The following is a 15,695-nucleotide window of genomic DNA, read 5'->3' on the forward strand; positions in this document are numbered from 1 at the left end:
TTAATTATATTTCCAAGATCACTCCTTTTCTCAGTTTAAAGCCTCTGTCACTCTTCTGCGGCTCACGTGCCTAGTGGATGGAATTTCACGTGGGGTACTCACCCATGTGCACCACACAAACTCAATTGCCCAACACTCCCCACCAATTTTTTTTTCTCCTAGTCTTATAATTCACCTAATTTAAGGTCATGATTTTTCTAACCACTTGGAAAAATTTATTTAAAAATATAGTTTTAGGGATTAGTATGATTATAATTGAACTTTATAATGCAACATATTTGGGGTCTTGTCGTGTCATTATTAAATTTATACAAAAGTAAGGGTAAATTGTGAAAAAAAACTACAAATTTATTTTAAATATTTGATTAGTTTAGTTTTAAACATATTGTGAGGGTGAAAGCTTTATGAAATTTGAGAGATTTGTTTTTTTTTTTTTTCAAATAAATATATAAGTAATTATTTTGTTGGGTGGTTTAAGGTTTGTTTAACAACTGCTTTTTAAAATGTTTTTTGTTTTTCAAAACAAAAAATTAGGAAATTAATTATTTTTTATTTTTGTTTTTAAGAATAGAAAACAGATGTTTTCATATCATATCTTTTAGTTATTTGATTTTTTTTAATGATTATTTTAAAAAATAATTATGTAAATATCTAAAATGATTTAAAATAAAATACTAGACATAAAAATTATTTTTAAAATATTAAAATCAGGTTAATAATATTTTAAGTTTTCAAACAAAACAAAAATTTAGAGCACAATTTTCAAAAATTGTTTACAAAAATAATTATCAAGCAAAGAGGGTTTGGTTTAGAATATTTTTCTTTGAGTTTTCATATATTGATTATGTGTTTTTTTCTTCAACAAATTTTGAAAGTTCAGTGGAACACATTTACCATGCAATCATATTTAGTATTATTTACCAAACCTCTTTTTTTTCCCTTTTTCTGACCAAGAAGGAAAGGCATTCCTTGAAAGCTCATATGGAATGGACTCAGTCAAGCCATGTTTTAAGCCTGGTACACTTTTATCTCGACACTCTCAGAGAATCAACAGTTGGCCTGTTTGGGGTATGGGATACATGAAGTGACCAATTTTGTATAAATCAAAATAATATTATGTGGTTTTAATGCTTTAGGATAAAGTTTGGGAGGTTGAAAAAAACCCTATCGTCAGTTTATTGTTTAGAATCAGAAAAATCCAATTCTCCATCTTTGTCATAGAAAATGTAGGAAAAAAATTAATATCATTCAATAAATATATGAATAGTAAGACTACCACATAAAGAATAAGATTAAAGTACAGAATAATAGATATAAGATTATAAAACTTAAATGTCGATATGATGCGATCTTATTATTAGTTCAATTTTTCGATATTGTAACTTAGCCTCAAAATTTTGACAAATTTTGATAATTAGACTTATCATATAGTCATGATTTATGATTGATTTGGAGATTATATGTAATGGGTTTTGTTGGACCTCACAAGTCACAACTAAAAAGAACTTCTAACCCAAACAGTGAATTGGGCAAAGTGTTGAAGATTAAAAAGGTGCAGATTTTTAAATGTTATTTTATTAACCAACTTTATTTTTTTAGAGATTAGTGTGATTGAAGGGAATTTATTCTCCAATGCCACCGCAGAACTTGATTTAAAGCTACAAGAGATGAAAAGGGTAAGCAGGAAAAAGGTGATATAATAATTGGGAAGATGTGGAAAAAGAGAGGTACATTGGATAGAGTTTAGGGGGAGCCATGGGACACCAGAGAGGTCCTAGTTGTTGGAATCTTCTTGAGCCCCATCCCCCACCACCCCTGAGGCAGCCTTTTTAAAGCTTCTCCTTTTCAAGACTCTCTGTTTCTCTCTGGTTCATGCATTCCTTTTCTCTTTAATGCATGGCTAGCAAGAAAAAGGAAACAATTTTCTGCCAACTGTTTTGGCCAGAAGTTAATGCTTGGAGATAGAAAAAAAATTAAGTTTTTCAAAGATGAGTTAAGGGGTGTTTGCCTTTTTGGTGGCATAGTACCATCCAAACAAGTGGATTTGGACCACGTTGAAGCATGGAAACGGGGGATATGAAGGTATGAATGCAACAGTATTCTCACTTAGAAGCGCGCAGCAAATTACAATAAAAGGTGTAAATGCCAGAATCCTCGATTTCTCTCTCTAATAACCGAATGAGCTGGGCCTCAAAACCCCATTAAATGCCTAGTTTGAAGTTTGAACAACCAGCCACACATGTTCCGTCTTCACAGCATTCTTTCAGCTTGTGGGCTGTTCTAAAATGTTCCCATTCCATCATTATTAGGGACTACTCACTCATTATTTATGTGTTAAGTAGATGAAGCACTTGAATATGCTTTAGGCTTGAGGGTGGTAGACCTATAGCTTTGGTGATGGTCTTTCATCAAACAAGAGAAAAACAATCAGGACTTGATCACTCCTAGAGCTGCTGCTTGAAGAGAAACCAAATGCTTGGTATCACCAATATGAAGACCATGTTGACCCATGGGAATTCTTCGAATTCCGGATCTGTCCACGACACTCAGGTACTTACACACATGAATATTGATCTGGACCCTTTGCTGGGTCCTGGCTGCTACATGAACTTTCTCAAATGCGACCAACTGCTTGTGGGGAGCCCAGTGCCCCGCCGGTGGCTTGGAGAAGACTAGCAGTGTGTGTGATCCGTCCTTATTACCGACGTTTTTCACGTCCAGGTGGAGGGCTATTGAGAGCCTGTTGCATTTTGCGTGGGTGACCCTGATTGCCTTGCCTGAAACTGTGGTGTTGTGGTGGCCATGGAGGGGGATGGCCACCGCTGTTGGGGCTTGGGCTATGGTGTGTACAAAGTTTGTGTAACTCAGACCGTGCCCGAACCGGTACACCACCGGGCCCTTGTAGAATCGGTAGGTCCTTCCAGGGTAGGCCTTTGATGGGATTGCGCGCATGGCCATGGTTGTCATGGGCACTTTGGAAAGGTATTCCTGGGGATACCATGTCATAGGTAGCTTCCCTCCTGAGCCACACGTGACATGATCATTCACGTCATTCTATCTAATTTTTTTTCATGCAATTAAGAGTATTAATTTATATGCTTACCTGGATTGGCGACTCCAAAAAGGATATCGGCTATGGCAGCTCCTCCAGCTTGGCCCGGGTATCCGGCCCATACAATGGCAGCAATTCGCGGGTCTTTCTTGGCGAAAGACACATCCACAGGCCCACCACTCATCAAGACCAACACAGTTGGGCCCCTGGAGGCCATGGCAACCTTAGATACAAGTTCCTGTTGGCGCCCAGGCAAAAGTAGGTCGGCACGGTCTTTAGCTTCTGCCTCAATGGACTGGTCCAGGCCCATCACCAACACCGTTGCATCCGCCTGACTGGCAGCATCGATCGCTCCGGCAAATAACTGGTCCTCCGAGCACGCCACGTCCGCACAACCCTTCTGGTGAATTGTTCTCGAATATCTTCCTATGCCTTGTAAGGGAGTCGTGTACTCGCATGGAATACCTAGTTGCCAACCAAAATCAGAATTCGAATCATCAATAATAGATTTTTCGATATATAAATGATTCATGATCTTATAAAGACTATGTGATGGTCATTTGTGAGCAGTTCAACTGATTAGTTGCACTTACCCGCATAGTTCCCGATCATAGTAACGTTAGCATCGGAATTGGGCCCAATAACGGCAATGGATCTATGACTCCGAGTGGACAGAGGCAGTGAATGCCCATGATTTTTGAGAAGGACGATGCCTTGTCTGGCTGCTTCGATGGCCAGCTCTTGGTGGGCCGGGCTGCACACATCTTTTGGGCCCAGATCGCCAAATGGCTGGGCCGAGGGCTCCCCATCGAACATGCCTAGCCGCATTTGCACAGTGACCGTGTTAACCAAGGCGCTGTCAACATCAGCCTCGCTCACCAACCCTTTTTTTATGGCGTCCTGGGTATGGACAGCTAGAAAAGGCCCACAATCCAAATCCAAGCCTGCAAAATGTTACCCAAAAAATATCACATTACTGCTAGAGGCCCATACTAGGATAGGTTGAGGCCCAGGGGATAGTTTTGAGCTGGTTTTGTTTTAAACCCTTAGGCCCAAACCCCTTGCGCCTACTACTGCAAGCTGAAAATGATACTGTGCCTCATAAAACTATATCTCTCTCCATCATTACCTGCTGTCTAACCATAAAAGTGGAATTTTGTATCTAACAAATAGGTGAAAATAAAGAAAGGCATAAACCTGCTTTAATGGCATCAGCAGCTGCTTCTTCTGGGGTATTTGTATAGTGTTGGTTATCATAAAAAACTCCCACGGAGTCACAATCAGAGACAACATACCTGTGCTCTCGCCCCCACAAACAAAAATGAATCAAGGGTTAGCCATTTATACTATGATGAAAGAAGTAAGAAATGGGATAGAAGAAAAGAGACCCATTGAGGTGCCATTGTTTGCGAACGGTGTTGCGGAGGAGATTGGGATCAGCACAAGTGGGGACTCCATTCACTTGATTGTAAGAGCACATCACGCTCGCCACTTTCCCTTCCACTACACAGCTTCTGAACGGCACGTCGAATGTGTCCTCCATCTCCTGCTTGCTCACCTGTCACAATGAATAAAAATAACAATAAATAAAAGCTCTCTATGTTTCTACTCTTCTAGATTTGGATTAAAGAAATGGTCCCTTTACTGACATCAATACAAGCTCACAAGGGAAAAGATTTAAAGTCATCATCAACTGCGCCCCATTTTATGCTCATACTATTTTAAGCACAGTCGTTTTTCAATTCATATATCATATGCATTATGTTTGTATCCGTTTAGATACAAGGGCACTCTTTAAATAGTGGGCCCCGGGCCCAAAATTAATGCTGACATGGCCTGAATGAACCGAGAAAGATTTCACGGGCCGGGCCGAAGGCCCACATCCCAGTACCATTAAAATCTTAATTCAGATTCACTTCGCTACGTCATACTGATCAACAGTCAGAAACCAACGATCAGAATCACGTGCACTGTATCACAATACTCCACAGCTGCATTGAATAACTTACCCGGGCGTCGAAGTGGAACCGATCCACGCCGTTCCAGTTATCGAGGTCGTAGGCTGTGAAATGCTTGCAACACGCCGCCACCTTCAACCGGTCACCGGCGTTTCCCTGTAGCCCTCTGACGTATCTGGCGGCGTATTTACCCGCTAGGACGGGGTCTTCACCAGGAGTCTCCTGTCCACGTCCCCACCTTGGGTCTCTGAATATGTTCACATTCGGGCTCCAGAAAGTGAGCCCAGCCGCGCCACCGTTGTACATGGCTCTCGCTTCGTCTGACACAACCTGAGCACCACCAGCGTATTTTAGTCCGAGCCCCGTGCTAAAATGCACCTATGTGGCTTTCATTGTGCTAATAAAGTCCTTATGGGGAAATTAAGGAATCTACGAATCTAGTCTCCCAGTTCAATTTGCTGCCCACTCATTGGTTATGAGGAAAAAGTGAAGCGAATGGGCATGGGAATAAAAATTGAACTTTTCCCAAATAATTCTCCACCGCTAATACAAAATTTACATTTTGATGGCACTTTTTTATTGGGGGATAGCAAAATTAAAAAATACTATCATTTTTTTTCATTAAAATATTCAAGGGTATATGACGTCATATAAAATATAACAAAAACTAATTGAGCACATTCATGTTAGTGTACAGTAGCAGTGGTGATGACCTGCCCAATGGCTTCCACAAGGAAGAATTGAAACTGACCTGCCCAATGGCTTCCCACAAGGAAGAATTGAAAGAAGCAGCAGTGGTGATGACCTGAGGGAAGCTAGTGGCTCCGGGGAAGTCTCCACTAAACTTAGTGCCAGGCCCAACATTGGAGACCCCATGAAGAGCCTCCGACCACCACTCGTACCCCTTTATTCCCAGCCTTGGCACCCCTGCGGCATTGTTCACCAGCAGCCTCACCTTCTCCTCCAACGTCAACCTTCCAATCAGGTCCTTCACTCTCTCTCCTATCCCGATACTTTTCCGGCAAAATGGAAACCCCGCATTTGCGCCATCTTTCGGGTCGCACGCAAACGGGTCGCGTGCTTCGCCAGAGACGACGGCTAGAACGACAAGGAAAATGAGTAAAGATGAGGAGGGAGTGGTTGTGGAATCCATTTGTGGCGGACTCTTGTAAGGCAAGGAAGGTGGGGGAATGAAGTGTGCTTATATATAGTGGGTGAGGGGAGGCTTATCAATCAAAGAATTGGTGTGATGATGCAACAACCTCTGTTGATTGCGTGTACATGTTGTTATTTAACTCTTTGAAGAATTAAAGATTTCATTTTTTTTTTTTGTGATTGAAATCGAAAACATTAATGATGTGGGCATACTGTATAGTGTTTGTTGAAAAGGAAAAAAAAAATACAAAAGAGTTATAAGTTCAATTTATATATATGTATACGTGTAGGTTGATTAGTTATATTGATTGAGACTTAAGCATGGGTAGAAAATACAGGCTTTTTGTCTAATAGTAGTTGGATTCCACCCACCTATAAGCGGAAGTCTATGAAAGAAGATAAGCCCAATGTTGCATTGAATTCCTTGTTCAAGTCATTACACAACAAAGAAAAGAGCCAATTGTTTGTAGCATGCTTAGTGTGTAAATCTGCATAATTCTACAAAGAATTGAATAGAATAATCGGATGAGGTAATGTGACAAAATTACTTTAGTGAACACCGTTCATTTAGAGGATATCAAACTTTTCAAAGCATCAGAGAACCCAAATGGGGAGAGCCAAAAGCTTGTGGTGTACTCAAGAACAAGAACCCATAATTTTCCTTTGGTGTCACAAGAAAATTTCACGGGTGGCTGCCGATTTCAGATGAATTCAAATGCCCCTAGCTGTCACCAAATTTGCAGAAATACTTGGGACATACCTTGGCTTGAAAGAGAAGTCAGATGCTCAGAGCCCACTTGAATCCATGTTGCAGTAAGGTGAAATGATAGATGATTGCATACTTTAATGAAATCAATAAAACATCATTGATACGAGGGTAAACTACATAGGTACCCTTATTGGGTCATGGGTCATGGGCCCTGGCCAACCAAGTGAATCTATTGGTCTGCAAACATACTAAGGTAGACGAGGAAATCTCAGTTGTTTCCGAGTAAAATGCAAGTTTTGTCCACTTACTAATTGTGGTTAGCAAGGTGATGAGCATCCACATGTTTGCTTTATTTGTAAGTTTTGGTAAATCCTAAACATGGTTCATGTAAATCTTGGGTCATGTGTTAGAACTTTAAAGTTCATGGTAAAATTTTCAAATCAAAACCTAATGGACTTTTAACATGAGACATGATGATGCTTCCTGCTTCCGATCAGAAGTAGTTGTAATTCAGTGCTAATCTTATTTTAAAAAGCAACATAAATGAAATATTTAAACATGTTTTTTGACTTATTACCTGGTGTTCTTGGCATCCTAGTTCAGGGTGTTAGAGATACAAACCTTTTAAATCCTTCTAAGGGCCCCCTTGATTTTGAGTTCTCTATTAGGACTGATTTCACATGTGGGGAAGTTGGGATCAGAGGTTTGAGAAGAAGTATATAGTTGAGTGGATGTTAATTTTGAAGAAATAATATGGGCTTTAAGTTGGAGCTTCAATATTATAATGTGAAAGTGGTATGATGGTTGGGCAATGGGTGAGGGAAAAAGCAGCCACCCACTTGGGCAGAGTCAGTTAAGTATTAAAAGCTAGGTTTGGTTTTCTTGGGAATGTGCCCATAATGCAGCAGCTGTTTGTCTAGTTTTCTCTTACTTTTCCTTTTCATCTCTCTTATCCTCTGTCTTTCCTTGGTGGCAGCTCTTTTTCTCAAAGGGCCTTTTTTTTTTTTTGGGTTCCATTTTTGCTTCCCCCAATGGCACATTGATTTGAACCAATCTACTCCTAACAACTCTAAACTTAGAATATCTTTGGTCTCTGAAGAAACGATAATTAACTAAAGAACCTCAACTTTGTTAAATAACTAACAGCTGTAGTTTGAAACAGCAATGAGGATGGACTAATTCAAAATGAAGTAAAAGAACCCCATTTGAGAGGAATCAATAAATAAGGAAGTAAAATAGTTTCAATCAAATGTCATAAAAATTAGACTTGTAAGCTAGGAAGTATGAACATGTTGTATGGTGTTGTGTGAGGGTTTTGAATTTTATATGTTTGTTGAACTATTTTCCATCCTCATCCCTTATCCTAAAGAGCCCCCACTTATAAAGCATTAGGTGGGCTTTGTTGGATTGCATACATTTTCATCAAGAAAATGGTTAGTTTCATTACCATTTTCCTAACTACCTTTAAAAATCCCACCAAAATGAAGCTCCTTGAACCAACTGACTTTGACAGTGTGTCTCCAACCCCCTTCTTTAAGCCATACATGAGTCAGAATCCCATGTGGCACAAATGGGTCCCATGTAAAACAGCTCAGCACATCATTTTCTCAAAGGCAATTTGCTCTCTTTCAAAGGAAAAAAGGACCAAGGCATTATGCCCATGCACCCACCTGTTCTACAATAATGATAATTAGGTCACTGTAGTGTAGTTTAGTGAACATGGCTAAGTGAGAATTTGAGAGAGGTGCTTGCTGGTGGATTGTGACCATGATTATGATGGGGATGACCCTTTGTTAACAAGCTAATAATGAATGTTAGGCTGGAGATGACACCAAAAATACCCCATTTGAGATTTATCTATAAACATACTCTATGTCATGTTGATTTGATACACATTCTCAATCTCAATCATTTCTTTCTTTCTTTTTTCTTCATTAGAGGGGCCACAGAATCTCAATTATGCATGTCTTCTTGTGAGCCTCCCTTGGTGAATTATGTGAAGCAAAAGGATACATATGCCTACAAGTAACATGGAGATATGGGAGGGTATTGATCGTACATATGAGTTAATGCACTCCAGACATAAGGAGATGGCCTCTACAACAAACTAAATTCAATTTTCCCTTATCCTTTGGCTTTCTCCTACTCCTTTGGAGCTCTTAAAGAATTCAGTTATGTGTTTACATATGCAGAGCAACTTGGTACTCATTCCTACATGCCTTGCGTGTATGCGTGCAAGAGACAGACCTAAGAAGGATGGTTTTGCGATCGTGTTAGCCCACTAAGAGACGAATTGTAAGTAAATGAAAGGTGATCATCAAAATGATTCCCATGTGAGTGAGAGCCCATTGAAGAGGAAGTCCTCCCCATGTATGCCATGACTCCCAATTTTCCATTTTAGGCCACTTTATTGAGTTTGAGACGGTTCAAACCATTAACCCATTTCAGAATTTGGGCTTGCTAGGCTACTGAAAACAATATGGAGTCATTCCATTTCAGGTGAATAAAGGAGGGTCTACTACCAAATGTAATCTTATATTCAAGATGGTCTTTCACCTAATCATGTATATAATTAACATCTTCAGAGCCCCAGCTATTCAGGGATCAATTCCCATGACAGGAATGTAAATCCCACATTAACTGAATTGATATGATCAAATAGAAAATATATGGAGGCCTATGACAGAAGTTGTAATAAACATTTGCAGGAAAATCGATAGTGTTTGAAGGGTTACCAACTTCTCCTCATGAAGAGTATGTTTCAAGCTCTCCTATGAAAAAGTAGGTTTTGATGGACTATTTTGCTTGCTCATTTAATTTACCAGAAGCACAATGGCTGCAACTGAATGCCCAAAGAACTCATTCTTACTTGTTCTTTACTCATCACTCCAAGCTCACTTGTAAACAAAATGTACATTTATGAAACTGAGAGCATAGTTTTACCAAATGGTTCCAGCTCTTTACTGCAGATAAAGGGACAAACCACCGATTAATGAACACTACTGCAAGATGGTGAAACAGAGAATTCAAATCAATTAAGCTTATGGAGTATATACTTTCATTGATTATATGCAGTATCAGTGTTTAAAGATGAGGCTGAGGAACAAGTTCATTTTGGCTGCTGAACTTGCACCCTAGATTTACCCCACAACCCAATTGTTGTCATATGTATTAGAAGTAGCTAATTCCATGAACACACAATTCAGTTTCATTATGCAACAGGTAAACGGTGTGGGGAAGTCAGGGATGGCACCAAAATCCCCCTTCACTTGTGTTGGGGTGCAACAATGCCACTCTTAAATCCGGGATGGGTCACCCAAATGATGTTCGAATGATCAAATGCCATAAAAGATTTGGACACCGATTGGTTTGGATGAAATGGCTAAAACCCGATCCAAGAACATGGTTGAACAACTTGCCATATGGTGATTAATTAAAAAACAGGGGAAATGAAAGAAGTCGTATGATTCAAAAGGCCTAATGTTTCATACAAAGGAAGTATCCATTACAGTCTGCTATCATTACTCGGATTACAAATGCACATGGCAGCATAGTTTCATGCAATGGCCCACATCTTATTTAAAATAACCAGTGAGGTACTTTCTTCTCAATCTTCTTCTCCTCGATGGTATCCAAACTAGGCTTCCACCCTTTGCCTGAAAACTGCCTGCTCAAGTACTCAGGCCGTCCCTCCAAAGCTTCCGGCAGATCAAACTCCGGCTTGCACCTCTCCTCTGGACTCTCCATCACCAAGCTTTTTTCCTTCCTATTCAACACATACCCGGGTCCATCTCCGGTGCCGGCAGGGCATATCTTAGCGAAAAAAGGCAAAAGCCTCGAGGACGATAGAAAGGACTGGGACTGCAGAACTGAACTAGCCCTCAAAAGAACACGGCGAGCTTCCTCAGAAGACAGTGTCACTGCCCTTCCTCTCTTCATTGGAAGCATCAGATACACCTTCCCCATCTCTAGTTTCATGTCAGCAGGCAATGGAGATGGCCTTTTCCCACCACTCCCCTTCCCTGAATTCAACTCAACAACAACCTGCTGGGGGTGCTCCAACATCAGCTCAGCAACAGTTACCGGCTTGATAAACTCATGAACCGAACCGTCAGACAGAACAATCTTCCCGGCGGCGCTGCATGACCGGAAAGAGACATAGTTTCCCATTTGCTTGCTGATTAAATAAAAAAAAAGGAACAAACTCGAGATTATCACAAGGTAAATAGAGGAGGAAAGGGAAAGATAGAAATGGTGGAACGGCAAGAGAATGTGAGTCGAATAAAAGCAATGGGGCTGTGTTACATTTTTATTAAGGTGGTGTTGTATGTGGGAGGCGTTTGTTAAACCGCTCCATCTTGTGATAGGTATAATGGTGGACTTGGTTATACCAATTCATATGAGATGGGGTTGTTGGATTCATTTTTTTGTTTGCTCCTACTTTTTTTGACCTTTTGAAGCTTCTAAGCAAATGGGTTTATGTCAAAATCTCCATCAAACCCTCTTGTATGGAACCATTCTTCAACTATAATAGACAATTATTTTTTACATTTAGCCTTGTCCTAACCATAGGATTAATTTAATCAAGTTTTAATCTTAAAAAATTTAAAATAAAATAAAATAAAAAAGAAGCAAATTTTATGATATAAATACTTATTATGTGCCTAGAAAATTAATAAATTGAGGGTTTACACTTTGACTAATTCTTGCATCAACAAAAATAATTATGGGTAATATTGACCAAACTATGATACCACAACTGCCTTTTAATCTTAAAATAATAATAATGATAGTATAACGTAGGAGGACGGCAGTTTTAGGACAAGAATATAGATTAGGTCAAGAAACGGTTCAACTGTAAGTGTTGTGGATACGGTCTTGATTCCAGTTGCATATCCAAACTATAAGTCTGTACCCAGTGGATGGTCTGCCTAAATGGACCTGGGCCGATAATTGGTGACCATACTAGGCCCATTTTTCACTTCATGTGGGCCTCTTGGCCCATGGCTATTGTCCCAAACTAGCAAACCAAGGTGTAGATGCTTATTCATCCGTTCATACTGGCCTTCTACCTTCACAGCTTCACCTAACAGTGCTTTGTTGGGTTGGGTTTTGTGGGATTGCCGGCTAACTTAAACGTGGGTTCATTTGTTGCACTTTTTTTTCTTTTTTTTTTTAAATAAATATATATATAGAAAAAAAAATTATTTAAAAAAATATGAAGTAAAATCAAATATAATAAAAATGAGTTAGAAATTATTATATTTTTAAATCATTTAATCTTTAAAAGAAGGAAAAATAAGTGGAATGAGTTTGAAGAAGGATAAAAAAATAATTTATTAATTTTAAATTTTTTTCTCTTTATTTATTTTTGGGTTATATTGGGTTCTTGGAATATTTGACGAAAAAAGAAAAATAAAAAAATATTAAGGAAAATAAAAAATTAATTCAAAATGAAAAAATTATTTTTGTATGTTACTTCTCAGTATTCTAGATAAATATTATTTAATTTAATAAATATATGAATTTTTAGTTAATTTTAATTATATTTGATGTTTTATAAGAAAATTAAATATAAAAAAATTATCGTCCTTAATTATATTTTTTTAATTATTTTCTTTCTCTTGTATTTTCTTTCAAAATTTTGAAGAATCAAATATTGGATTAAAGCCAAAATGTTCTTTAATTAGTTAGAAACAAAGTTATGCTAAAGCTAATGACTTTATTTAAGGCAAGAATTCCTTTGAGTTTGATGACTACTCATACATATATTTGGGTAACTTTGTTTAATGAGTTTGTAAATTAATTAAATAATTAAATAAAATTTAAAATATTTTTATAAATTAAATAAAATTATCCTTCTTAAAATGCCCTTTCCTACAAACTTCTCTTGGACCCTGTAATGTTTTGAGGCCAAGTACAAGGGAAATTTTAGAAGGTTTCAAGGAAAGATCCAAACAAATAAAAAAATTAAAAACTTGAATAAGCAAAGGGGCAAGTCAGATAAACACACATGGTCAAAGTAAAGATGACTAAGTAGATGGTCAAGGGGCAAAATAGGTAATGAAGGTAGTAAAAAGGTTAGAGAGATTAATGTTGACTCAAGAAATTTCATTGGTATGGGTGACAACTGACTAGGAAGTTCTAATTATAGACTTGAAGAGTCTATGGACTTATTCAAATTTCATATTATTGGGTGACCATTTTCCATGCCCAAGGTATTTTTCCTAGATATTATATCTTTGTTGGGAAAAGATTTGGATTCCAATTGATGGTCTAGTCATTACCCAATTTCTTATCTCCCAATTGGTATATCAATTTAATAACATAATTTGATTATTAAATTATTTAATTTTATTTTTAATATAGTAATTTAATAATATTAAAGTTAAATTTAGTATAAAGTAATAAATTAAAAGAAAATATTTTTTTAAATCCAAGCTAACTCAACTTTTTGTCCATTTTTTATTATAGATATTAATATTTTTTTCCTTGGGTGTTTGATAAACCAACTTAATAACTTACGTCACTTAATAACTTAATTTAAGTCATTAATTAAATTAAGTATTTTTTATAAAATGACTTAGGTGGTATTTATTTTTTTACTTAATTCTAAATAGAACTTTAATATTTAATAATGTTAAATATTAGATTGTTTATTTTTGTAATATTTTATTTTTATTAAGTATTAAAAAGTAAAAAAAATAACATGTTTTTTTCATTTAGAAAAAACCAAATATTTTGTTTTTTTTTTCTATTTAGTAAAAAATTTATAATAAACTATGAAACACTAGAAAAACAAACAACTTAAAATCTGAAAACAAAGTACTTTCAACAAAAAGTTAAAAAAACAAACACTCTCTTAATAATATAACCTAAAGTATAAAATAATGTTAAATAATAAAAAATAATAATTAACTTATTCTTAAATCCACATATTTATTTTACATTTTTATCCTCATTCGCTCTAATTACCTTCACGATCTCTATTGTTACTTCATGATTTTCATTGTTACTCAACCTCATTTGTTTTAATTATAATTTATGAGAATAAATATGTCAATTTGATAATTTAAAATAAATTTGAAGTTAATTTTATCAAACGATTTTAATATTTAAAGTAATAATTAAGTAATATATTTTAAATTAAAAAATTAAGTATAATTTAACTTAAAGTCAACTTAAGTTATTAAGTAATAAGTATTAAATTTTACCAAACAATCATTTAGTTTATTACTTAATATTAACAAACTTGAAATAATAAGTTTTAAATAAATAATTTCAACAAAATTCATATTAAAATCATTACATTAAACAATTAAATTCTAATTTTTATTGCACACCACTTGATGTTTAAATGTAAAAATGTAAAAATAATTAAAATTATATTTAATTTGGTAACATAGAATATGATCACAGGATATATATCCTATGACATCATATATTGTCTTAAAATATCATATTTAGGTAACACTTAAAGATATCATATCTTATTAAAATAAATAAAAAAATAATATGAAATATGTATTACTAATACATGTTCACATTCCAATATTTTCTATTTAGAAAAGCCGAAATCTCTTGTATCTTTAACAATATTTATGATTAAATTATTTAAACTTCTTATTCAATGTATATAAATTATTTTTATATATTAAATAATACATATATTAATATTATTTTGTAATATATTTTATAAATATTTTTTAGTTTTTTTTTTAACCACAAATTTAATTTTATATATATTTTTTTATTTTGTAAAATAAGTAGTATGAAAAATAAAATATTCGATAAAAACAAATTATTTGATCTTATCTTATTTAGATTGAATATAAAATAAAATAAATAATGAAATAAATTATCTAATAACATGTAATAAAATATGATATCTTCTTTCTTATCCAATCTTATATTATATATTATGTTATGTAGGACTAATCAAATATGCCCTGAAACATTATGAATCCCATTAGAACAAATCCACCTCCACTCCATCATCAACCAAAACTAATTATTGATTAATGAAAAAACCATGGAGAAATTGTATGAACAGATTCCGTACTAATTTCACTACCCACAAAATTACAAACTGGACTTTGGTATTTCACTTCTCACTGAAAACATCAGATTCCCGGAAAATCCCTGGCGGAGAAAAACAAAACCAGGAAAAGAAAAAGGGAAAAACGTTCGTCGGGTGCTACTCTCTTAACTTCCTTCAGAAATGGTCTCCAAAACTGGACTCCACTGTCTGAAATTCCCCAACCGGTGACGACCAAAGAAACCCACATCACCACCACCATCACTACCCAAAACCCTACTCTGAACCTCCAAATTCTCAGTCGTTCCTTCGTTTCCAGCAGGCAAAACCCTAGACCCACCTCGCTTTTTCGACCTCTTCTTCGATGCAGCGGCTATTAGTGCCATCTCCACTTCCGAGACCACACAGTGCACCCTACTCACCGGCATCATCAAGTAAGCTTTTCCCTCTAACAACACGTCGTCGGCCCGCATAGCCGGAATCCGGCGAGTGCGCCGGAGGTCATCCACCCTAGACACTACGTACCCGGGTTCTTCCAGCATGAGCTCGGCCGCCGTCACCGGGACCTTAACTCGCCGGAGGTTCCCATGAGCATCAAAAAGCTTCGCCGTTTTGGGAGTAGACGATTGAAAAGAATGGCAAGTCATGTAGTTTCCCATATCTCGCAAACGATCTCTTCTACCCCTGTCTTGAATATTGGAGAGTCTCTCTAGTTGAAACTACTTCTCAGATATCAGAGTTTTTGGCTAAGAAACAGATGGATTGAGGGTTGTGGTGTGAATA

The 15,695-nt window shown here is 36.5% G+C and overlaps 3 protein-coding genes across 4 annotated transcripts; all 3 read right to left on the minus strand.

Annotated features, from left to right (window-relative positions):
* Positions 1-2,085: 2,085 nt before the first annotated feature.
* On the minus strand, positions 2,086-6,194 carry LOC100252178 (probable beta-D-xylosidase 2). 2 transcript variants are annotated; one of them, XM_002270213.4, is made up of 7 exons: positions 5,762-6,194; positions 5,062-5,340; positions 4,441-4,610; positions 4,250-4,347; positions 3,646-3,996; positions 3,104-3,517; positions 2,086-3,020 (listed from the first exon to the last, which is right to left on the minus strand). In XM_002270213.4, exons 1-7 carry the CDS (start codon positions 6,161-6,163, stop codon positions 2,428-2,430), a joined length of 2,307 nt encoding a protein of 768 aa, XP_002270249.1. In that variant the 5' UTR covers positions 6,164-6,194; the 3' UTR covers positions 2,086-2,427. The 2 variants fall into 2 exon arrangements, with proteins under 2 accessions (XP_002270249.1, XP_010652235.1); XM_010653933.3 differs by lacking the exon at positions 5,762-6,194 and adding an exon at positions 5,724-5,734.
* A 4,259-nt stretch (positions 6,195-10,453) lies between these two features.
* LOC100258949 (uncharacterized) lies at positions 10,454-11,044 on the minus strand. Its single transcript, XM_002275619.4, has one exon. It carries the CDS (start codon positions 11,042-11,044, stop codon positions 10,454-10,456), a length of 591 nt encoding a protein of 196 aa, XP_002275655.1.
* A 3,824-nt stretch (positions 11,045-14,868) lies between these two features.
* Positions 14,869-15,680, minus strand: LOC100253802 (uncharacterized). The gene has a single exon (XM_002275663.5). It carries the CDS (start codon positions 15,569-15,571, stop codon positions 15,080-15,082), a length of 492 nt encoding a protein of 163 aa, XP_002275699.1. The 5' UTR covers positions 15,572-15,680; the 3' UTR covers positions 14,869-15,079.
* Positions 15,681-15,695: the final 15 nt, after the last annotated feature.

The sequence above is a fragment of the Vitis vinifera genome, chromosome 7 (genome assembly GCF_030704535.1).
Source record: "Vitis vinifera cultivar Pinot Noir 40024 chromosome 7, ASM3070453v1".
Classification (NCBI taxonomy): domain Eukaryota; kingdom Viridiplantae; phylum Streptophyta; class Magnoliopsida; order Vitales; family Vitaceae; genus Vitis; species Vitis vinifera.